Source organism: Cryptosporidium muris, genomic scaffold (genome assembly GCF_000006515.1).
Source record: "Cryptosporidium muris RN66 scf_1106632373461 genomic scaffold, whole genome shotgun sequence".
Classification (NCBI taxonomy): Eukaryota; Apicomplexa; class Conoidasida; order Eucoccidiorida; family Cryptosporidiidae; genus Cryptosporidium; species Cryptosporidium muris.
Window position 1 is genome coordinate 438,890 of NW_002196576.1, and position 23,554 is coordinate 462,443.

The 23,554-nt window shown below is 24.3% G+C and overlaps 7 protein-coding genes across 7 annotated transcripts, besides 42 other annotated features; 4 read left to right on the plus strand and 3 right to left on the minus strand.

The window, feature by feature from the left end:
- Positions 1–219: 219 nt before the first annotated feature.
- Positions 220–1,932, plus strand: CMU_001770 (uncharacterized protein; the record flags this gene model as incomplete). The annotated part of the gene is made up of 1 exon (XM_002141619.1): positions 220–1,932. The coding sequence occupies one exon, from the start codon at positions 220–222 to the stop codon at positions 1,930–1,932; it is 1,713 nt and encodes a 570-aa protein (XP_002141655.1).
- Positions 1,055–1,076: a sequence feature (AT_rich).
- Positions 1,933–2,162: 230 nt separating the features above from the next.
- Positions 2,163–5,291, plus strand: CMU_001780 (importin-beta N-terminal domain-containing protein; the record flags this gene model as incomplete). Its single annotated transcript, XM_002141620.1, has 1 exon — positions 2,163–5,291. The coding sequence occupies one exon, from the start codon at positions 2,163–2,165 to the stop codon at positions 5,289–5,291; it is 3,129 nt and encodes a 1,042-aa protein (XP_002141656.1).
- A 984-nt stretch (positions 5,292–6,275) lies between these two features.
- Positions 6,276–6,304: a sequence feature (AT_rich).
- A 165-nt stretch (positions 6,305–6,469) lies between these two features.
- Positions 6,470–6,513: a sequence feature (AT_rich).
- Positions 6,514–6,746: 233 nt separating this feature from the next.
- Positions 6,747–6,828: a sequence feature (AT_rich).
- A 79-nt stretch (positions 6,829–6,907) lies between these two features.
- Positions 6,908–7,006: a sequence feature (AT_rich).
- A 72-nt stretch (positions 7,007–7,078) lies between these two features.
- Positions 7,079–7,150: a sequence feature (AT_rich).
- A 246-nt stretch (positions 7,151–7,396) lies between these two features.
- Positions 7,397–7,448: a sequence feature (AT_rich).
- An 18-nt stretch (positions 7,449–7,466) lies between these two features.
- Positions 7,467–7,495: a sequence feature (AT_rich).
- Positions 7,496–7,533: 38 nt separating this feature from the next.
- Positions 7,534–7,587: a sequence feature (AT_rich).
- Positions 7,570–9,921, minus strand: CMU_001790 (uncharacterized protein; the record flags this gene model as incomplete). The annotated part of the gene is made up of 1 exon (XM_002141621.1): positions 7,570–9,921. One exon carries the CDS (start codon positions 9,919–9,921, stop codon positions 7,570–7,572), a length of 2,352 nt encoding a protein of 783 aa, XP_002141657.1.
- A 342-nt stretch (positions 9,922–10,263) lies between these two features.
- Positions 10,264–10,446: a sequence feature (AT_rich).
- A 75-nt stretch (positions 10,447–10,521) lies between these two features.
- Positions 10,522–10,542: a sequence feature (AT_rich).
- Positions 10,543–10,603: 61 nt separating this feature from the next.
- Positions 10,604–10,632: a sequence feature (AT_rich).
- Positions 10,633–10,752: 120 nt separating this feature from the next.
- Positions 10,753–10,774: a sequence feature (AT_rich).
- A 12-nt stretch (positions 10,775–10,786) lies between these two features.
- Positions 10,787–10,864: a sequence feature (AT_rich).
- Positions 10,865–10,939: 75 nt separating this feature from the next.
- Positions 10,940–10,992: a sequence feature (AT_rich).
- Positions 10,993–11,151: 159 nt separating this feature from the next.
- Positions 11,152–11,217: a sequence feature (AT_rich).
- Positions 11,218–11,418: 201 nt separating this feature from the next.
- On the minus strand, positions 11,419–12,912 carry CMU_001800 (uncharacterized protein; the record flags this gene model as incomplete). The annotated part of the gene is made up of 1 exon (XM_002141622.1): positions 11,419–12,912. One exon carries the CDS (start codon positions 12,910–12,912, stop codon positions 11,419–11,421), a length of 1,494 nt encoding a protein of 497 aa, XP_002141658.1.
- Positions 11,443–11,531: a microsatellite.
- Positions 11,599–11,840: a microsatellite.
- Positions 11,899–12,040: a microsatellite.
- A 19-nt stretch (positions 12,913–12,931) lies between the features above and the next one.
- Positions 12,932–12,954: a sequence feature (AT_rich).
- Positions 12,955–13,062: 108 nt separating this feature from the next.
- Positions 13,063–13,141: a sequence feature (AT_rich).
- A 126-nt stretch (positions 13,142–13,267) lies between these two features.
- Positions 13,268–13,345: a sequence feature (AT_rich).
- Positions 13,346–13,460: 115 nt separating this feature from the next.
- Positions 13,461–13,496: a sequence feature (AT_rich).
- A 182-nt stretch (positions 13,497–13,678) lies between these two features.
- Positions 13,679–13,825: a sequence feature (AT_rich).
- A 143-nt stretch (positions 13,826–13,968) lies between these two features.
- Positions 13,969–14,124: a sequence feature (AT_rich).
- Positions 14,125–14,210: 86 nt separating this feature from the next.
- Positions 14,211–14,342: a sequence feature (AT_rich).
- Positions 14,343–14,411: 69 nt separating this feature from the next.
- Positions 14,412–14,603: a sequence feature (AT_rich).
- A 275-nt stretch (positions 14,604–14,878) lies between these two features.
- Positions 14,879–14,936: a sequence feature (AT_rich).
- Positions 14,937–15,374: 438 nt separating this feature from the next.
- Positions 15,375–15,505: a sequence feature (AT_rich).
- A 94-nt stretch (positions 15,506–15,599) lies between these two features.
- Positions 15,600–15,642: a sequence feature (AT_rich).
- Positions 15,643–15,696: 54 nt separating this feature from the next.
- Positions 15,697–15,734: a microsatellite.
- Positions 15,735–15,785: 51 nt separating this feature from the next.
- Positions 15,786–15,837: a sequence feature (AT_rich).
- Positions 15,838–15,841: 4 nt separating this feature from the next.
- Positions 15,842–17,668, minus strand: CMU_001810 (uncharacterized protein; the record flags this gene model as incomplete). The annotated part of the gene is made up of 1 exon (XM_002141623.1): positions 15,842–17,668. One exon carries the CDS (start codon positions 17,666–17,668, stop codon positions 15,842–15,844), a length of 1,827 nt encoding a protein of 608 aa, XP_002141659.1.
- Positions 16,178–16,220: a sequence feature (AT_rich).
- Positions 17,602–17,699: a sequence feature (AT_rich).
- A 218-nt stretch (positions 17,700–17,917) lies between these two features.
- Positions 17,918–17,980: a microsatellite.
- A 68-nt stretch (positions 17,981–18,048) lies between these two features.
- Positions 18,049–18,206: a sequence feature (AT_rich).
- Positions 18,207–18,225: 19 nt separating this feature from the next.
- Positions 18,226–18,487: a sequence feature (AT_rich).
- A 31-nt stretch (positions 18,488–18,518) lies between these two features.
- Positions 18,519–18,546: a sequence feature (AT_rich).
- Positions 18,547–18,554: 8 nt separating this feature from the next.
- Positions 18,555–18,776: a sequence feature (AT_rich).
- An 11-nt stretch (positions 18,777–18,787) lies between these two features.
- Positions 18,788–18,820: a sequence feature (AT_rich).
- A 205-nt stretch (positions 18,821–19,025) lies between these two features.
- On the plus strand, positions 19,026–21,884 carry CMU_001820 (uncharacterized protein; the record flags this gene model as incomplete). Its single annotated transcript, XM_002141624.1, has 1 exon — positions 19,026–21,884. One exon carries the CDS (start codon positions 19,026–19,028, stop codon positions 21,882–21,884), a length of 2,859 nt encoding a protein of 952 aa, XP_002141660.1.
- Positions 21,875–21,919: a sequence feature (AT_rich).
- A 259-nt stretch (positions 21,920–22,178) lies between these two features.
- CMU_001830 (40S ribosomal protein S2, putative) lies at positions 22,179–23,299 on the plus strand (the record flags this gene model as incomplete). The annotated part of the gene is made up of 3 exons (XM_002141625.1): positions 22,179–22,287; positions 22,357–22,450; positions 22,509–23,299. The coding sequence occupies exons 2-3, from the start codon at positions 22,444–22,446 to the stop codon at positions 23,297–23,299; spliced, it is 798 nt and encodes a 265-aa protein (XP_002141661.1). The 5' UTR covers positions 22,179–22,287; positions 22,357–22,443.
- Positions 22,293–22,314: a sequence feature (AT_rich).
- Positions 23,300–23,554: the final 255 nt, after the last annotated feature.

Below are 23,554 nucleotides of genomic sequence, written 5' to 3' on the forward strand. Positions count from 1 at the left end.
ATTTATTAAGATATATAAAAATACTTGTATATGAATAGTCGAAATTTCACTCAAGCTAATAGTAATATTATACCTAATAAATTTAACAGAAATTGTTAGAGAATCTAATAATAATGGCGGTTTTTTTGCCGCTCAAGACAGATATTACAAATTAATTGAGTGCAACTAATCATGCTTAGTAATGACTTTTCTGAATCTTAGTAAAGCTGTAAAGCTAAAATGTTTATTTCTGATAATCAAGGCATTACACCACTTTTGTATAGTTATAAAGGTCGAAGGATCCCTCTTTATTTATGTTTTTTATTAGTATTTGTAGTTTCATGGCCATTTTCATCCTTTACATTGATATCTCCGTTTTTACTGAGCAACAAAACTGAGATATTCCCATTTTATATTGTTATTTGCATTGTTGAGGCAATTGTATATATTTTAAGTGGATACTTTTCAGATAATAAAGGGAGAAGTCGCATACTTTTATTAGCTTTCAGAATATTTATGTATGGTATTGCTATTATTATCATTACTACACTGATCCATGGACTAACTTCACTACATTATATTAGATTTGAAGTAGAGGAATATAAATCACATTACTCACTTGCGAATTCAACTGTATTTAGGACATATCAGAGATCATATAATGGTATACTAGATGGTATATCAGGAAATAAACATAATCTTTTGACTTTTGATGAAACACTACTATATAAAGAAAATAACATAAAGTATAGTGATAATCTATCTGGTAGATCTATAAATGGTACTTATATTACAAAAGAAAGTCATGATAATAAAGACTCAGATGAGTATAGTAGTTTTGATCATGATTCAATAAAAGATAACTTACTACTTTGTCCCAATATTATTCTCTCAATGGTATTATTTTTTGGCTTGTGCCTTGTTTATGGAGGTGCTAGCTCTGCTTATATGCTTATATTATTATATATAATGGAAGTTTCATGTAAAAGTACTAGCAGAATGCAATGGTATAAATTTTGTTTTGTTAGTAATGCTTATTGGCTAAGTTTATTAATATCACGTATAATGTCCATACTTATAATTAATATTTTTTTTAAGGAACAACCCGATTACTTCTTGAGTTTTTGTATTACGCTTTGTTCAATTTCAATACTATTCCCACTTGTTATATATGCATTATACATGTATCTAGAAGAACCTTGTTTGTTTAGATGGAGTAGAATAGTCTTTTATACAAATATAGAATATTTGGATTTACTTATAAAACATATTAAATTCCGAGATAATTATAATATATTTACAATTATCATATCTTGGTGGATAATAATGTTTATACAGAGGGGAAACAATTTCTATGAATGGATTCATTTAAGTGAAAACTTAACAGTAGACTTAATTTGGTGGAATAGTTTATGTTTAACTTATGAAAGCATCTTGGGTTTTTTGATTTCTCTAACAATTCCTATTCTAGTTCTTCAATTTCATCCTAAATTTATGCAACTATATAGCTTTACATTCCTATCTGTAGTTTCCTTTGGTCTTTCTATAAGTATATCAACAGTTCATCAAATACCCATCAAAACTTTTTCAGATTTTCTGGGAGCATTTTTTTTATGTCATGGAATCTACTATTGTTGCACAATTATTCCTTCAGTAACAGTGGTTTTATTAATTTTTGATATTACACATGTTAGGGTTAGAGGTACTATTCTGGGTTTTATGTTTGCAATTGTTAATACAGCACCTGTATTTGATACTTTGATTAATAAACTTGCCTTTGATATCTTCTCAGTAAGTTGGAAATTCCTATTAGATACTGTGCTTTTAATAATGGCACTTGTAGCTACAATGGTTCTTATATACAAAATACCTAATAAAAATGACATACGGAATATACACCCAATGTATACAAAAAATAATCAGTCACTACCTAGCAAACCAAATACATTTTAAAAAACTTAAAATGTGTATTAAGACAGGAAATATTATCTTATATATATTTATTAGGACTATATTAAACAAAACATTGTGCATATTACGCTTTATTGGAAGGGGGGTCTAAACGTGGTATCTAGTGAACTAGCGGTACCCTTACCCCTCATTATAGACCTTCAAAAAAAAGCCTACCTATTGGTAGACTGTGTCCTTGTGCTAAATTTATATTACTGATAGAATCCCTTAATATGTTACCAGAAATAGTATCACTATTAAATTCAAGTATCAGTACAAATCCAATTGAGGTAAGAACAGCTGAAGCTTCTTTGACTAGTAAAGAAGCTCAAGATGGATTTATTGAGACTTTAATACTAATTATTAGTAAAGGAGATATTGACATTTCTATAAGACAAATAGCTTGTATATACTTAAAGAATAACATTAAGAAAAGATGGGATATAGATTGTATGAATGGAGGGGTGAAACAAAATAATAGGAACTTTATCAAAGAAAATATTATAAAGATGTATATTAATACCCCTAATATTGTTCAAACTCAGGTAGCTGAAATCTTACTATATATTTCAGTAAGGGATTTTCCAAATTATTGGCCAGAACTTTTAAGTGATATCATAAAATGTTTTCCTGGAGATGAATACTTAAATGAATCTCTACTTAATAACTATGATAAGTTGAACCTATACAGTTGTACTCTAACTATGACAAAACTTGTTCTAGATAAATATAGATGTGCTGAGTCATCGAACAAAATACTTACTGAGTTGAAAGATATCCTACAAATTATATGTATTCCACTGTACAAAATTTTTATCTTTTCATCACAAGCACTACTTTCTGGAGTAGTAATCCATAAACCTAACAATACAGCTATTTTAAATATTTGTTTATTATGTTGCCAAATATTTTATAGTCTTCATTGCTGTGATGTTCCAGAATTTTTTGAGAATAATATCCAAGTATTCATGTATACATTTCACAGCCTTTTAGAATTACAACATAAAGATGATGGTAGTGAATCTTTATTTCTAATATTCAATATAAAGAGTCAAATATGTGAGAATTTGCGTATTTATTCAGATAGGTATCAAGAACCTTTTGATCCTTACTCTAGGAAGTCACTCTCTATTATTGGAATATTACTAACTAATATTATTGCGAACCAATATCTATACGAAAATGGAGACGTCTCAACTTATTGTTCAACTCTTATTGATGAAGGATTAAGGTTGATTGGATCTTTAGCTTCTACTCAATGGTCAGATAATCCTTTTGTAGATAAAGGAATATTAGAACATTTAATTGAGAATATTCTTATACCATGTACATTCATGTCAATTAGTGATTTATCATCAATAGAGGAAACCCCAAAGGAGTTTATATACAAGTATTTATGGGATATTAATGAAATATGTGATTCTACATCTAAAAGGTCAGCTGCACTAGGTTGTATTAGAAGCCTTGGTAAATTCTACAATTCCCAACTTTCTGCATTATTAACTTGTCACATTGTGAAACTACTAGAGAATCTTACTGATAGTGAAACTATTTTTGAATGGACTGAATTTAGTAGAAATACTTCACAACCTGTGAAATACAAAATTAATAAATCAGAAGTTATACGTGAAGGAGCTATCTTCTTATTTATTTGTTTATCTGTACGTTCTTTTTCTCGCTCTAGTGGTGTTACTCAACTACAACAAGATGTTGATTTGGTTGGATTTTATGATCAATATATTAAGAGATTCTCTACAACTTCATTATTGAGATGTTGTTCATTAAAATATCTTATAGTTTTTCGCAACCACTTTCCACCTGGTGTATCGATATCTTTACTTGAAGAAGCTTCTCAATGGATACCTGTATCCTCATTTATTGTTAAAATGATGGTTCTATTGGCTTTTGAAAAATTGTTTAGCCAAAGAAATTTAAATTTATCATCCAATGCAGGCATTAATTCTAATTCTACCTCAACACATAGAATTACTGGAAATCAAGCAAGTTCACTATGTTTGCAATTCCTTAATGATGTTTTGAAACCATTACTTGAGGAGACTCTATACAATAGTAGCAATTCTACATGTTTAATGACTGATAGCGAATTTGTACCAAGATGCATAGTTAGACTTCTTTCTTATTTGGGATTAGAAGGAAAGAGTTTTATATCTAGTATTGTACCTGCAGTATCAGCACACCTTAAATTAGTCACAGAAAATCCAAAAAATCCCATTTTTAATCACTTTCTTTATGAACTATTGGGAATATGTATAAGAAATACTACTGACTACGAACGTAATGCAATGGACCCTGTATTTTTACCAATACTTATAGATATTTTACAACAAAATAGAATAGAATTTATGGCATACTCACTTCAAATCCTTGCTCTAAGACTAGATACACTTGAAACTAAAAATGAATTTTATACTAATTTATTTGTACATTTATTAGATGAACCTATTTGGAGAAGTTCAGTATCTATACTACCTGGGATAGTTCGTTTATTATGTTCTTATCTTCGTAAATCTTCATTATTTGGTGAACTTATTCCAAGTAATTTGAAACAAATATTTAATCGCTTTCAGTTTTGTTTAAGTCATAGAAGATTTCAATCTAATATAGCATTTGATTTACTAAGAGATGCATTGAGATATCTACCCTATGAATCTTATTCAAACTATTTACCTACTTTAATAACACTTCTACTAACAAAATGTCAAGAGTGGAATCGTGCAGATGAAATAATATTAATTACTCAGATTGTTGGTGTAATGTTTTTAATTATTATTGAGAGATCACAAACTAGTAACTTACCTACTCTTATTATTTTATTGGAGAATATACAATCTGGTTTATCATCCCTATTCTTTAACAAAATCGTCTTTCCTAATATTAATAAGGCAGTATTAACACCACCATTGAGATTTCTTTGTATTGCTGGTATAACAAAATTAATTAGCGAGAATTCAAATACCATTACAGAAGAGTTGATACTTGAGTCCTTTAAATCCATAACTGTTTTGCTAGGTGGATTAATTAATGATAATAACTCTATAGAGAGAAGGAAGGATGATTCTACTTTGGATAATTTAGAATCTTTATGGGATCAAACGAATTATGCACAGGATGAATATGAAGTTAATTATCATAGACTTGTAACTGCATCTATCAACTATACTGATATTTATCCAAATGGTGGAGAAATTGCAAAAAATTTCCATCAAAATTTTCAGCAATTAGTTATGTTAGAAGATAGTAGGAATATGATAAAAATTACTTTTAACCCCTTCTTAAAAAAATTATGGGATTATTACCAGAATGACCCTACAATACTAGAATTAATTACGCACATAAAGTAATGCATCTTGTTTATCAGATATCGTTAGACTTGGAAGCACCACATCTTTCTTGGAATTCTGTAAAGTTAACTTATTTGTTTTTTTGAGATGCTGAATACCAAGTATACTATATTTCCTCACTTCAAATAATAATTCTAAGATTATCGCTTTATTTCAAGATTTGTACCTTTACCCTCTTAACTTTATGAATATATTATCTAGCAATTTATAATTATAAAGGTTTATGGATATCTTAATAATATTGTGCAAGTATTAACCTGAATATCTCTATTACTTTATAATTATCATTAACTTGCTAATATTAAGAGCTTTTATAGAATACTTCTGAGATATGGAATCAAAAAGAAGGCGTGCTGAGTAGCTAATTCTAAACTATTTCAATAGCTATTAAATTTTAAATTTATTGCAAATATTAACATTGGAAAATTGAATTACTAGTTCTTTGAAGTTAACACAAAACCTATAATATTATTCTAAATATTTGGTATAAATTTAAGTAATATTGAATTTTACTACTATAATTTTGCAGAGTTTATATTAAATATGGCAATATAGGAAATTACTTAGGATAAAAATAGATGAGACTATAAGTTGGACTATCCAGTTAGAAAAGGAATTCTGGTAAACAGAATTATTTCTTTAGTTAAATATTGTAAAATGTACAAGATTTTTTTATAGTTAAGAACTATTGTCTTTAAAAGAAGTCTATATAACCATTCTAATTTTTTTTATTGCTTTATATATCCTGAACTATTTGTGATTTATCAAAACCTAACCTAAAATTATCTAGGTAAAATTTATCACCTTAAGTCCTAACATGCACCTTTTTTTGTATTGTATAGTAAATAGATATTTAGAGATATATTATATCAACTTTTTTTTCTCAAAAAGTCCATTTAAAAAGTTATGTTTAATGCACATAATTGAACACTTTATCACCTGCACAAATTTATACTTGTTATTTAATCATATACTGGTATAAGGTTATTTATATTTTAATATTAGAAATAAATGATAACAATATAACTTGTTATTGAAGATTAAATTCGACTTCATTTTCTGAATAATATCAATTAACTAAAAAATAGAAAATTACAATTTTACTCGAAGATTATAAATTATCTCATGAAATATACTTAAAAATAATTTCAGATAAAATAAATTTATGAGTCTGATTCTTTAATTCTAAAATAAATTAACAATTATTTTTAATTTATATTTAGGTAAATTATACTGGATTATTGAGTAAATGTATTATATTAGTATACTCTATTATGCAAGTTAATTAACAGATAATTCATATTCAAACTAAAGTGAAAATGTTCTAAATACAATTTATTTTATTTTCTTTAGTTATTAATACTAGATGTATTTCGTTAATTACCATTTTTTTTTTCTTCACAGTGATAGGTTTTGATAATAAACAACTATTTTCTCAATTACTTTTGTATGACCAAAAATAATTATATAGAATTTATTACAAGTCATAATTTTTCTAATTTATTTTAGTTATTTATTTTTCTTAATAAATTTTTTACAAACAGCTAATTCTATTATTATCTTAACTTTCTTTTAAAAAATATCTTTAACTTTTTTTTCCAGATTAAAAACATTCCTATAAATAATAATTCATTTAAAAAAAAAACATATTTTGTTAAATGTTATTATTTCTTTCAAATAAAAACTTCTGTATTGTATAATTTTAAAATAATTATGTAATTTCAAAATACACTCTTTTTTTATTTCTGAACATATTCTTATTAAAACAATAGAATAAGAAGTTAACCTAAAAATATATTTCTAGATTAAAATTATTATTGAATATTATTATCCAATTATAAAATATTAGTTAAATTATAGTTCCAATCTTTCTTAAATATTCCAATAATGTAAGTTTCATATCAACAAAACACATTTTATAAACTTCTTGAATTAAATCTATCAAAATCAACTAATAAATAATGTATTCTTTCTAATATTCATTATAAGTCCAACTTTATACATAATCAACAATACAATATTAATTTTTCTTTTTTTCTTCTTTTATCTAAAGTCTAGGTATGTAGTTTGAATAGAATTGTAATATATTTTTTTCCAATGAGTAGTATAATTATATTCAAATTATAAATATTAAAAATTATTTATATATATTATAAACCTAGTTTAATTACACACAATATTATAAAATTTTAAAAGTTTATTTTCTTCTGCAATATTTTATTACAGAAGTTTAGATCTAGACATATATATATTTTAGTTTAATTATACTATATAAATTTTAATATTCTAAATTTTTCTTATCTTTAAACCTTACACTTTTGTGATGTTTTGGTTTACCTTCACTTTTCTTTAGTATTCCTTTTGGAATTTGAGTAGGATCTTTCACATCAGAACTATTATCACTATCAAAAGCTGTTATTTTATTACTAGATTTTGGAATTTTACTAGTACTTGAAACAGATAATTTGGTTGGAAATTCATATCTAAAATTATAGTTTGAATTATTGCCAAGATCCGGTTTTGTGTTGTAATCTAAACTAGTCACTTTTTCTGAACCAGTATCAGATATTCTATTTCTAGGATCTGAGTGAAGTTTAAGAGAACATGCTATAGAAGATTTAGTAGATATTGAATTTTTATTCGGGTGATGTTCTTTAAGATTACCCCTATGAACTTTTTTAGTCTGAATATTAATTTTTGAAAGCCGCTGCTGAGCAATTAGAAAATCTTTTTTACAACTTGGATTATCTTTGATACAATATAAATTACCTTTAGTGTTTTCATTTTTAGAATTAAAATGTTCATTTGGACTATATTTTGGAGGTTCTCTTGCAATATATTTTGGAGGTTCTGGAGTAAATTGTAAAAAACCTTTATAAAACAAATCTGTTTTTATTTGATCAGCATGTTTGATTCCACTATACAAACTAATTTTATCAAAATTACTTGAAATTTGTCTAGAACTGTCAGAACTATCAGAACTTTCAGGAACATCTAATTTATTATCTTTATATTCTTTTTCAACAAAACCTGACTTAGATTCATGATAAACTGAACTGTCAGACTTTGAAATTTTACTTGTACTAGGCTTCATATCCTTAGTAGATTCTACTATACCCCTGCCATTAATTGAATCGACACTAGTATATGGAGTATCGATTTTTTTATCTTTATAATCTAACTGGCTTTGAGTATAACCTAAAATATCTTTAGATCTAGGAATTATAGCTCCACTAGATTTTAAAAATTTTGATTTGAAGTTAGAAAGAGGTGTTCTGTGTGAAAAACTATATTTTGAACTTTGCTCACCAGGATATGGTATCCTCTTAGGATAAATTGGACTATGAGTACTATAATATGAACTACTGTTAGGTTTATGACCTTCAGAATTAGAATGGTATATTCTATAATTCTCAGGAGTATTCCCAGGTGAATGTGTATTCATATTATTAAGAAATTTTGAATTATAAGCTTTTTGTATTTGTTTATTATCTTTAATAGCTAATATACATGTATAAAAATCTTTTGATTCTTTCTCACCAGGATATGGTATTCTTTTTCTAGGTACAGTTTTATCTAAATCCCTCCCATTATTTGACTCCTCATACTTTTTATCAGGCTTTAAACCAGAATTAAAACCTAAACTACTTTTATAACGAAATAGACTATCCAAACCACCAGACTTTTTCATTTTCTCTTGAAATAAGTGATTTTCACAAGCTGAAACAAAATCTACCACTTTTTGATATTCTTCCTTTAATGAATCAAGCTTTCTTTTAGACTTATTCTCTCTAATATCTAATTCAATACACTGCTCACAAAACATTTTCTTTTTATAATCATATCCAGTACAAAATTTATTATTACGATGAACAAGTACCCTATGTATAGATATTTCAGTTATACTAATTTCAGCTTCAAGTAATTGAGACTCAGTCAATTTTTCTTTAAATTCCTCCAAACTACACTCTTGTGGTTTCGTCTTATTACTAGTAATATTCTGAATTCTATCATCTACAAAAATATATATACATTTATGTAGTAATGAAGTATATTGTTTAATTAATTTTTGTAACTGTTTTAATTTTACATTTGTTTGATCATACTTTTCACTTTTATGAAATCTAAGAAATGCTAATTTTGCAAGGGTTACTATTTCAGATCCCCTTAGAATTCCAATTATTTTTTTTATCATACCAAAATACAAATCACTACAAAAATCCACAGCTTCTAAATCAGCTATTAAACTACTAGCAAATGGATCACTTTTCTCAATATCAATATCTATATAATTATTAGCTAATGTTTCCTTAGTACTATCAGTATTATCATTTCCTTTATCATGAACATCACCACCTAATTGCGGAGATTGTAACTCATTTGTGTTCTTCGTTTCTTTGTATACTTTTCTATCATCATTAACTCCACTATCTTCCCTTCTATAATCTGTATCATCTTCTCCTAATTTATTTTTTTCTCTACCATGTAAAGTTTCCTTTATATATGAACTTGTAGAAATTTGTAAAAAAGAGATCGGTATTTCATATATGTTTCTACAATAACTATTAAAAAAAACTGTGAATATTATTAGAAAAAATATTTTATGAACAAATATTCGCGATTTTCGCATTCTAATAATAAATTAAACCTATTCTCTTCTTTAAAGAAAAAAAAGATGTGTAGATTCCATTGTATTGGTATTAATTAATTGAATGCTCTGCATACAATTGTGTGCACACCTTTTTTTTTAATGATCCTTTCTACTTTTTCTTTCAGTTATTATATTAAATATAAAACTACAATCTTCTTTTATTTCAACTTAATTATCTCAACATAATATTATCTGAGTTTATTTTACAATTACATAACTAAATTTATATAGCTACAATGAAAAATACATATCAATAAATACTATTTTAAGCTATATTTACTAATCTAAATTTATACTATAGTTAAACTATTATTATGGTAGTAATTAAAAGTATTATTATATGAACTATTATATATTAATAATATATCACAGGATAATTTTTATTATTAGATACTATTGATTAAATAATATATTAATAAAAAGATATTCCGTGAAGAAATAAAAATAATGAATTTAAGAAATATATTCCTAATCATATAATTTATTAAATTAATTTTTATATTAGAACTAATTTAGTAATATAGTGTTTTATATCATCAAATAACTCTAATGTATAAGTATATATAGCTATGTAATTTCTTTTTATTTATTTTTAATATTGTAGATTTTCAAAAATATCTAATACAGAATTAAACAATGTATAATATTTGAGGTCTAATACTATTATATTTCTATTATTTAAATAATTAAGCTATTGTATGACTTCATTTATATATATTATTAGAGTATTTATGTTGATGGATTTAATGAGAGGAAAAAAATTGGGATTATTTAGAAATAACTTTGTTTTTGTAAATTTCACTAAATAGCTATTTAATAATAATAATAATTACCATGGCTTGAGAAAATTTATAATCACTTTAAATGATATATTCAAATACTTTTTGATATAATTAAAAAAAAAAATCTAATTTAAATATTTCCCCATTTAGAAATTACATTATTCCAAATTTTACTAAATTAAAAAGGTTATATAAACATTGAGATATTCTATATGATATATAAAATAGATATATTTTAAAATATACATAATTTATAGTAAAATATTAAGGACTTAAATAACTTGAAAGTATTTATTTAACTAATTTACATACATTCATAAGTATCTTATTTAATCTTATAATTTGTAAGATTTATATTTGAGCTTATTTTTTCAGTATTCCTAATTTCAAATTTTCATTAGATTTGACTCTAATCGTGAAATCAAACAAATATTATCATTTTTTTTAAAATGAGAATAATCAATAAAAATATTTTATACCAAAAAATTTTTATCTCTCTTTTCTTTTACTTTTATTATCTATAATCCTCCTTTATCCTTTAAAATTAAACTTAAATATTAAGAGATTTTATACAATAATATAGTAGTTAAATGAATGTTTAGCATAAACTTGCCACTTAAGGTATTAGTAATGATTATAATCTTCATCTTAATAATAATTTTTGTATCTTTAATCATCTTTCCACTAGTAGCTACTATTTTGGTCGTAATGATAATTTTGGTAGTGGTGGAGGTGGAGGTGGTGGAGGTGGTGGTGGTGGAGGTGGTGGTGATGATGATGATGATGATGATGATGATGATGATGATGAAAACAATGATTTCGGTAGTGATGGTTTTGGTGGTGATGAAAACAATGATCTCAGTAGTGATGATTTTGGTGGTGGTATTGGTAATGGTGAGGGTAATGATGATGGTGGTGGTGGTATTGGTAATGGTGAGGGTAATGATGATGGTGGTGGTGGTATTGGTGGTGGTGGTGGTATTGGTGGTGGTGGTGGTATTGGTGGTGGTGGAGGTAATGATGATGGTGGTGATGGAGGTAATGATGATGGTGGTGGTGGTATTGGTGGTGGTAGAGGTAATGATGATGGTGGTGGTGGGGGTAATGGTGATGATGAAACCAGTGACTTCAATAATAATGGTTTTGGTGGTGGTATTTTTCGTATTGATGGTTTTGGAGGTGGTGGTGGTGGTATTTTTTGTATTGATGGTTTTGGAGGTGGTGGTGGTATTGATGGTGGTGGTGGTATTGGTGGTGGTGGTGGTATTGATGGTGGTGGTGGTATTGATGGTGGTGGTGGTATTGATGGTGGTGGTATTGAGAATACTGAGTCTTCACTTTGCTGAGATGTCTCAGAATCACCACTTCCCGGTTCTTGAAACCTCACTCTTCTTCCTGGTTTTTGGGCGTAATTTTCTGCTAATACAGCCAAATATTCGTTACATTCCCCCCTTAATTTGGATACTTGTTCAATTTCTCTATTTTTTTCTGTTATATAATTACTTGTTCTCAACATACATCTTTCATGAACTTGATATTCATCCATTTTATTTTCCAATTTAGCTTTAAGTGCAGTATCTTTATGATGATGAAGTAATTGTCCAAAAATTCCCCTGAAAGTAACCAAACTATTATATAATAATGATAGTTGAAGCCATTCCCTTTTTGTACACTTTCTTGGAGTATACATTCCAAATCTTACATATTTGTGTCCACTTATTTGATGACGGTATTGAATATCTAAACATCTTCTATACTCAGAACTATATATTGAAATAAGTTCTTCTAATTCTTTAATTTCAAGAAGTAATTTCATCAATATTTTTGATAATTTTGCATATGATATGCAATTTGACTCGGATAATAAGTATCTTTTCTTACATGTACCTTTCTTATTTAGTAACTTGGTTTCCATATCCTTTTTAACATTTAATTTAATATAACTTCCTATAATATCTTTTGTAAGCAGTTGCATTTTTAAATATTCACAATTTAATTCTTTAAGTAATTGATTTGTAGCTTCAATTCTTTCATTATAACTAGATTTTAATTTTAATTCAACATTGAGTTTTATAAATGATGTGTTAATATATTTATTACTTACAATGTTTGAGATAATAGATAGATGAAGTGATGATAGGATAAATACAGTAAAATATAATATAGTTAATTTATTTGAAGTAGTCATATTTTACTTTTTATTGTAGAAATATTTAAATATTATATTAATGCTACTTTTTGATAAAGTATAATACTTTTAATCTATAAAAAAGTATCTATTAATTTCACCCACTATAGATACATTTTCACCCAAAATTGGTAGATTATAAACTACCACATTATATAAATTAAATATATACTAAATGAAATATGGTGAAAAATATAATTATGAAATTATATGTAATAATAAAATATTAGGGTATATAGCTTATAATTTTAATATCTATATTTTGTACTTGGTGATATTAATAGTTTTTATACTAATGTGCAATAAAAGTATTAATTTTTATAAACTTAGAGTAAAAGACTATCTTATCAGAAAGTTTATTTGATTTAATAAAATATTAATAATTACATTATTTAATTACAGTTTTTTTATTTAAAAATAGTATTTAATTAAAGGTAATATGATTCTATTATTAATTACAATTATTTAGTATTAAGTTATTCTGGACTAGATAAATAAAAAGTATGTTGATATAACTTATTAGAACTAATTTGAGGTATTGATTTTTGTTAAATATTCAATATATATAAATATTTATAATTATTGAATGCTTATTTAGTTCTCAATCTAAATATATTTTGAATAGCTAGTAAATATTCTATATATTACTAATATAAGCTAACAAAATATTTTCTTTTTTTAAAGCCTCAGTTTAACAGTGAAATACTATCTAATATGTACCATAAAACTTATAGTAAGAAAATATATACTATTCTTTTTCAGCTCCATTTAAATAATTATAATAGATAATATTAATTAATTTCTACATTTAATTATTGATATAGTTGTAGAATAATATAGTCGAAATTAATTAATATACAAAATTAAATTATTTGAATAATAAAGATTAGATACTAACTTTTTTTTTTTTTTTGTAGATGTAATTTGCATATAAAAATGAGAATTTAGTCATTTTAATAGAAAAGCAATTTATTATAAGAGTTTATAATAATGAAAGCAAAAATAATAGTATAATTTCTTTTTTGTTTTCAAAAAGAAAGGACAAGTAATAAGAAGATTATATTTATTAAAATATATTGTTATATGAAACATTTGAGTAATATATTTAAAAAGTTTGAATATACATTTTTTGTTAATATTTATTGAAAAATACTAATATATATTAGATAATAGAATATTTTAAAAACAGTATATTCAAATATATATAAAAATCACTTTAATCTTTACAAAACTTTATGGAGAAAGCAATGATATTTGTAAAAGTTCTTAAATTTAATAGCTGTGTAATTTTTATGTACAATTTTTTTTATGATATTGTAATTTTAAATAAATAACATATTTTATTATATATTCCCTTTTTTGATAATTTGATTAAATATTACTAATTATTGTATAATTTTAGTGATTTATTATGAATATTATTTATATTACTTGGTAGATTTAATTCAAATTTAAATAAACACACTGAATACTCTGGTTTAATTACTTCATATAACTCCAAATTTATTTTTAAATAATGTTGTATTATATTTCTAACTATAAACAAGTTGTATTTTAATATTTACTTGACTTTTTTTAAAATATAATTAATAAGATTTATGAATATACTTTTCCATATTTGTATTATTATAAGAATTAAAATAATTATGAATTTTTTTTTTACTAATATCATCTATTGTAAAAATAAATTTCAAGTGATATTTGTTGATAATTATTATATTTATCTTTTTACAACATAAATGATCTTTTAAGTCATATTCTAATTACTTGTTCCAATAATTTATCTTCATTTTCAATAACTAATTCTTTGATTTTAAGTCTGAAACCTAACTTTTTTTCTTCTTATAGTAACTAAATTTAACTTAGAAACTGTACAAGATCTTACATAATATCCTAAAAAAACATTCTATCATTTGTTATATATTCCCTAATTAAATATGAATAAGATTGGATTATTTCCTTCCCGTATTTTTTTTTTTTTTACATTAATTTAAATATTTCTTATATCTAGTATAATTTTTTATGAGCTATAATTTTGAATAGTACATAACATGATATTTATGAATTAATTCTATTAATAGATAATTGTTTTTTGATGATCTTTATTAGATATTTAGATGACAGTAAATTTCTCTTCCAAAATATTGAAGATTTATCTTTAGGAACTTTTTTTTTATTATGTTGAGAAGGATTTTTAGTATCTATATCAATAGCATTCATATCCTGCAATATTATAGCATTCATATAATTTCTAATTTGGAAATTATTATTATTCAGAAATTTATGTTCATTTTATTCTTGTTATAATTAATCTTATAGATTTTTTTTAGTATTTCTATTGTAATATTTTTTATTACTTTGTTCTGTGTTATTTGAAACCAATATACTATAAAGGAGTACTTATATTAAATATATCAATATTGCAATTCTTCACCATAATTATATAACCTGTACTTAAAGACTAATATAACAAAAATTATACAATATTTTAATAATAATTTGAAATACAATACAGAGATAATATATCAATTAATTTAAAATATTTACAAGTAAATCTCAAATTAATTTATCAAAATAATAAATATTTAAAATTGATTTCAGTTGATTAAATTTTTAGTACTTTATAGTAAAAGTATTACTCGCAAATAAATTGATCTACTGTATAGTGATTTCATATGAATTTCTTGTAAATTTTTATTAAATACAATTTTATATCCTTTTTTTAAATTTCAGTTAAGAATTAGATTACAAAGTTAGAAGATGGATATAATTAAACAACTTTTAAATATAATTAATATAAAGAAATAAATATAATATAATATTAAGGATTATATGAAGTGAATAATCACTTATTCACATTAGAATACTAAAAGAAATTTTATAAATAAAAATTGACTTAGATATATAATTTTATTTTTATAAAATGAACTTAGTTACTCGTTCTTTGTAACATACAATTTTCTACTTCTTTTATTTTCATATCTAGTAACTCTTTTTGAACTTTCTCTGATGACTTGTTCTTTTCTTTTATTAATTTATTTCTTTCCCCTATCAATTTTTCAAGTTCAGATAATGTGCAATTAGGTTTAGGATACAGGGGTACACTCAAACCTTTTTTGGAAAATATCACTTTTGTCTGGTGATTTTGGACTTCAACAGGTCTTAATGAACGTGCAATTATTTTTGTTTGCTGAGTTCTGGGTTCAATATCCTCCAATGAATTTTTTAAACTTATTTTAGTTTTTTGTTCTTTTGGTTGAGTAAGTTTTTTTTTTACTTTATATAAATTAGTTTCTATATATTTTTTTCTTATATCATCAAATCCAACATCTTTACCTTTATATATTAGATCTAAAGTAGGTGAAATAGATTGTAATTTATTTGATGATTTATTAATATTTTCTTCTTCAACATTATCATCTATAGAGGTTTTTGATAGTTCACTAAGTTTTGTATTAGTTATTTTTGATTCATTAGATAAATCACTTTGAACTTCTGTTTGAACTGATAGTGCCATTTTACCTGTTTGTTTATTATTAGATTCAATCAAATTATTATTTCTTGATAATTTACTCACTTCTTTTAATACATCAGGCTCTTCATTTTGAAATAATATATCTTCAGGTAAATCCAATTCTATTCCAGTTACAGATTCCTTTATATCTAATTCTTTATAATTATTTACTTTTCCAGTATTATTATCTTCAGAATCTCTTAATTTTACACTTTTTTCTTTTGGTATATAAGATACTTTTTCTTTAGTTAAAATATTCTCATCTTTATATAAACTTTCAGTTGATTGTTTTAATGCTAAAAAATTTTCGCAGCCATGTTCTTTATTTCGTACTTCATTTACTTTATCCTTGAGGAGTTCTACTCTACTTAAAATATGTTCTTTACAATTTGACATTAATATGCACTTTTTGCATAAATTTTTATTTCTATTATCTCTACATCTATGACAACTTTCTAATTCTCTTGATATAGATAATATTGACTGTCTTAATATCAAATATCTACTTTTCTCAAGTACTTTCTTAATTCTTAACAAGCTTAATTCGTCAGTAGTACATTTTAATATTTCTACATTATTATGAATTCTATATCCTATTATTTTCGAACTTTGTTCTCTGCTATTGTATTCCATACAACCTAAGTAAATTTTCATTTCTTCTCTATATATTTTGATAAAATCCACTAATTTTTGAGATAGTTCATTTGCTTTTCTTGTTGATCCTATACATTTTATACTAGTTGTAGAAAAAAATTTATGTCTACCATGGCAAAACCTAGTTTTATCAAGATGTAACTGGATTTGGATCTTAGTTACTGTTATTTCTATTTTAAGCTTAACTAATTTATCTACAGTTTCTTCAATATGTAAATATGAACATTCTTTCACTTTATTTTTGTAATTCATACTTATATTATTTTCATTTATCTCATCTTCATCTATGACTTTTGAATCTATATTCAGATTCATATTTGAAGTTGTAAAATTTTTATTTGAGATATCTGTTATACCTTTAGATTTTTGTTTTAAAATAATAGATGAATTATCTAATTTTAATATATCACTTTTCCAATCTTGTTTATTATCATTAGAATTCTTATTACTTTTATTATATGAATCACCAGTTATTACCAAGTTTAATTGAATAAAGGAAGATAATTTTAGGTTATTGTTACTTTTAATATAAATATATAAATACAATATTTCTATTGAAATTACTATTTTTAACCAAATATTTATCATATGTAATAATATTATAATAAATTATTTTATAGTACAAAAAAATCTTAGTATATTCCATATAATATATTGCAAAAATATCACTCAATATTTGAGATTATGAACAAATTTATACTTACTCAGTATATTAAAAGTTTTAGAAATTATATCTTTTTATTCAAAATTCCATTGTTTAGATTTCTTCTTAATACTTGCACACTAATTTCACCCAATAATAAAAATATCAATATTTTCTCATTAATTCATTATTATTATATTTGTAAATAATATCTATATATATATTTAATTATATAGATAAATATTTAATATTTTTATCAGTTTATTGATTTATATTTACAAAGTAACAGTCCTTTTTTTATTTTATCCAAATATATAGTGCAAAGTATAATATTTTTAAAAATAACCAATTATAAAAAAAAAAAGAATTATAATATAATAATTCGGAGATTTATATTAAATAAATTATCAAAATTATAAAAATAATGTATTATATTCATTCTTAACTGATAAATTATCAATATATCTAAAAATTATAATATTTCCAAAGTTTCTCTGTACTGTTTTAATAATAACATATTTCTTCATTATTAAAATACAGTTATTCTATTTATAAAATTTATATTAATATTAATAATAATATTATTAATCAAAAAATGAGATATTTTATGTAAGCTAAATTTTTATAATTATCTAATTTTATTGGAAAAATTATATAAATATTCGAAATTATTGTCATTTTAATATTCTAAAATAATAATAATTATAAATATATATTTAAATTCATTACTAATAATATTTAATAATAGTAAACAATATAATTTAGATGAAATATCTTATATTGAAGGGGGGGGGGAAAAAAATTAAAGTATTTAAATTTTTATCACGCTGGTTAAAATAAATAGATCATTATAATAAAAAGACATTAATAATATATTAACTAATACAAATAAAATCTAAATAAATTAATAAAAGGGATTATTATATTATTTTTATTTTAAATATATCATAAAAATAAGTTAAATAAGTATTTAATAAATCTATTTATAAATTTAAAATAGTACTTTTATATATTAATAAAATAATATTGTATTAATTAAAAAATAATAAAATTGTCTCCATTCCATATTAAATAATAATATATATTTGTAATTATAAGATCTTTCTTATTTCAGGAATTCTATTGGAGTACTATAATCTGAATATTCCTAAATTTTTTGCACCCTAAAAATTTATTATTTATAGCGCTAAATAGATACTCTTAGATCTTAGAAATATTAATATGATTGGGGGTTATTGTAAATATAATATTACACAAACATTTTATTTATTATATATGAGAGTAAACTTGAAAATAAATTGAATGGAAAGTTTTCGTTATTTCCCTTTTTTTGAGAAGAATATAGTTGATAGAGATGATTTTTCCAACAAAGTTACTGACTTTGAAACCCTTGGATTAAGTTCATTTATAACTTGTACAGGTAATGAGAATTCATTATGGTTGGGATCTGGAGATGGAAATATTATTGAATTAAGTATATTAGATGGTTCTTTTACTATTTCTAGAATTTGGAAAGCTTATGAAATTACTGTATTTGATATAAAATATTGTCAAAATACACTAATAACTATTGGAATAGATAATAAAAGTATTTGGAAAATAAAAGTGTATGATTGTGAAGATGGTTACATAATATCTAAGAATATTGAGAAATATAATGAAATCCCAATTTATGAAGATTTAGGAAATAAAAGTATAACTGTATTTGATATTTGTAATGATAGTCAAATAATAGGTCTTGGAACAATGGATGACTTTGGGGTTTATATTTTATATGGTAATTTTTTTGGAAAATCAAATTATTTAAAATATATGATAGAACTTTCAGAACCTTGTACAGGTATACATTTTATTTCAACTAATAATGATAATAAATATTATGTTATGATTTGTACAAAGTCTAGTGTATCATCATATTTAATAGATGCATATACAAAAGTACCTAAATTAACTTTTTGTGATAATATGGGTGGATCAAAGCTAAATTGCAATGTTTTAGCACCTGGTTGGATTAATGAAAATGATGATATTCAGAGAATTCTTGTTATATTTCGTGATGAAGGTTTATTTTGTTACCATCCAATATATGGGCATTGGTCAGCATTACCTACAAGTTATAGTAACCCTATCTTTTTAGCTTCTTATAAATACTATTTAATATTAGTAAATGCTTCAATTTGTGAAGTAAATAATAATGATAATAATAATACGTCTTTGTGTGATGTAACAATCTGTCATTATTTACCAGATTTACGATGTATTTGTTATACTGGGGAATTTAACAATGTCTCTCATATTATATATGGATTAAATCAATTATTTATTTTATGTTCAGGAAATATAAAATCTTTAAATAGTTCAAATGATAAAATAACAACGACTCCAAACCTCCTTTTTTATCTTACTGAATTAAGCCTCTATGATAGAATTATGATGTTTGTTAAGAAATGTCTCTTTGATTGGGCTCTTATAATAGCAGCAAATGAAAAAGCACCTGAATGTGTGTATGGACAAATTCAGAGAACATATGGAGATTGGCTTTGTAATGTTAAACATGACTTTAATGAGGCTCTTTCTTTATATTTAAAGTGTTTAGATACTTTTAGTGGTGATACTAGTCATGTAATTTATAATTTTTTAGCTAATGATCGGTTTGATGAAGTTATTATATACCTTAAACATTGTATACATATATATAGATGTGAATCTAAAAATACTAAAAATAGGACTTCTTTAAAATCAAATATTACATTTCCTATTGGTAAAGATCATGTTAATCTTTTATATAGATTATTTTCTCAATTAGATAGGATGGATGAGTTATTTACTTTTTTGACTGATGAGAAACAAAATGAGGCAATAGATTCAGGAGAAATTGAAACAGCTATAGAAATGTGTAGAAATTATAAAAAATATGATATAGCTATCCAAATAGCAGAACATTTTGAACAACATGAGAAACTCATATCAATATATATAGAGGATAAATCTTGTCCTATAGAAGCACTTATATATCTTCAACAGACTTTTTTAGAAGATACACAGAAATTAGCTTTAATATTAAAGTTTGGTCCTACTTTAATTAATAAAATCCATAAGGAAACAACTGAATTTATAAAATCTTTAGTAATTAATCATTGTATGTCAATTGATGTATTCCTTCCAATATTTATTAATCAAGACAAATATTTACTTGATATGACATGGGATATTTTAACAGATAATTGTACAAAATCTGAGCTAAATATAGAAGATATGAATATTATATCTCAAGAAATGTGCATATATTTATTACAAGTTTCTTTAAGACAAAAAGAAATCAATGAAATATGGCCACAAAAACTTTTAGAACGACTTAGTAAATTTGATAATTTTTCAAATTGGCATTCAGTTTTATGTATTTGTAGTTATTATAATTATAATAAAGGTATTCTTTATATAACACAACATTGTGGATTATATCAATTAGCTCTTATTCAATATTTTAGAAATAAGGATTTAAATGGGCTTATAGAATTTTGTATGCAATTTGGTAATAAAGAAACTTTTCTTTGGTTAGAATCCCTCAATTATATTATTGGAATGATTTGTAATGGATATTGTTCTCAAGATTATCTTGATGTATTAATAAATATAATTCAGCAAATATATATAAATAAACTTCTTTCACCATTATCAATACTTGATATATTTTCAAAATATCTTTCGAATATTGAGAATCAAGATATCATTAATAAAATACCCTTAGGATGTATTAAACAACTTTTAATACAAGAAATTCAAGAATCACCAGATTTAACTAAAGAAAATCAGAGTTCAATAAATAGTGATCGTGAAGAAATAATCAAGATGCGTAAGGATATAAAGGATATGAACTCCAGTCCAAAAATCTTACATTCTACAAGATGTAATCAATGTCATTTACCTTTAGAACTTCCTACTATACACTTTTTTTGTGATCATTCATTTCATAGATATTGTCTTGTACAACAGGATCAATGTCCACTATGTACTCCAGAATATATTAGAAGAATCAAATTACTTAGACAAAGAGAAAGTAATCATACAAATAAGGATCAATTTTTTAAATTCCTTAAAGGAGATATGAATAATAATGGATTAGATTATATTGCAAAATGTATAGGGGTCTCTTTTAAATAAATAATAAACTATAATATTTATTATTTCAATATTATCATAATGTGTAATGATTATTATACTAGATTTTAAAATATATTCATCTCCTCTATTCCTAATATTATTCACTTTAAATCTTTAAATTTTTGAAAAATAATTAGATTTAAGCATTGAGGTATACTAATTTTGTATTAGCGCTTAAGTTTCTTAATTTTCTTTTTCTTTTTTCTTATAAATATTGAGACGAGACATGTTAGGGTACTGAGACATCAAAAAGGTTGTTATATTAATATTACTATTCTATCAGTAACAATATGAGACGTACTAAGGAATAAAGTTTATTATTCTTCCTAGAAATATAGCGGAATATTATTTCAACATAAAGTGTCCAAATAACTTAATAATATTTCTTTTATAGTATTAATAGGTAGGTATTTAATTAAAAAAATATAATGCGGGTAAATATTACTTAAAAAATTATGTCATTTTATTTTAGTGGTCAGTTTACTTTAAATTTCTATCTTATTAGGGGTAGAAACCGTCATATTCGAGTTTTTACACTTTTTTTAATAATACAGTAAATATGGCAGGTAAGTAATCAATATATCATTATTATTATCCAATCATTCTTAATAATATATTTTATAGAACGGGGTGGTTTTGGACGTGGTTTTGGCTCTCGTGGAAGTGATAGAGGAAATAGAATAAGGGGTTCACGTGGTAGAAGCCGTGCATCACCAGCAGAAGATGAATTGAAGAGTTGGGTACCAGTAACTAAGTTGGGTCGCTTAGTACGTGATGGAAAAATTAGTTCAATTGAAGAAATTTATTTACATTCATTACCAATTAAAGAACATCAAATTGTTGACTATTTCTTTAGCTCTTCTAATCCTTTATCAGAAGAAGTTATGAAAATTATGCCAGTACAGAAACAAACCCGTGCAGGTCAAAGAACTCGTTACAAGGCATTTGTAGCTGTTGGAGATTACAATGGACATATTGGTTTAGGTGTAAAGTGTGCAAAAGAAGTTGCAACTGCAATTCGTGGTGGTATTATTGCTGCTAAACTCTCATTAATACCAGTACGTCGTGGATATTGGGGTAATAAAATTGGTGAACCACATACAGTTCCAATGAAGGTTAGTGGTAAGTGTGGTTCTGTATTAGTACGTCTTGTACCTGCACCTCGTGGTACTGCCATTGTTGGAGCACCAACTACAAAAAAATTATTACAATTTGCTGGTGTTAAGGATTGTTTTACCTCATCTCGTGGTTGTACAAAGACTAGGGGAAACTTTATGTTAGCTATATTTGCTGCATTAAGAAGTACCTATTCTTATTTAACCCCAGATTTATGGAAAGAATATTCATTTACACCTTCACCATACAAACAATATTCAGATTTTCTTGCTTCAACTAGTTCCAAAGTTGTTGTTTAGATCTTGAAAGAAAATAAAATGTTTATTTTCAACCTAAAAATAGTTTTTTTTTTTTTTTTTTCTCTTCCTTTTAATCCCTTATTCAGTAATATTTAAGGTGAATTTATTTGGACAAGATACTTTGTCTTAAAGATCATAACTTATACATAGTTTATCTTAATATAGTGAGTTGTACATTTTAAAAAGATTGTAGCTTTTATGTTATTAATAATAAGATGATTTAGACTGTTCGTAAATTTGAAGTATTAATGTGTT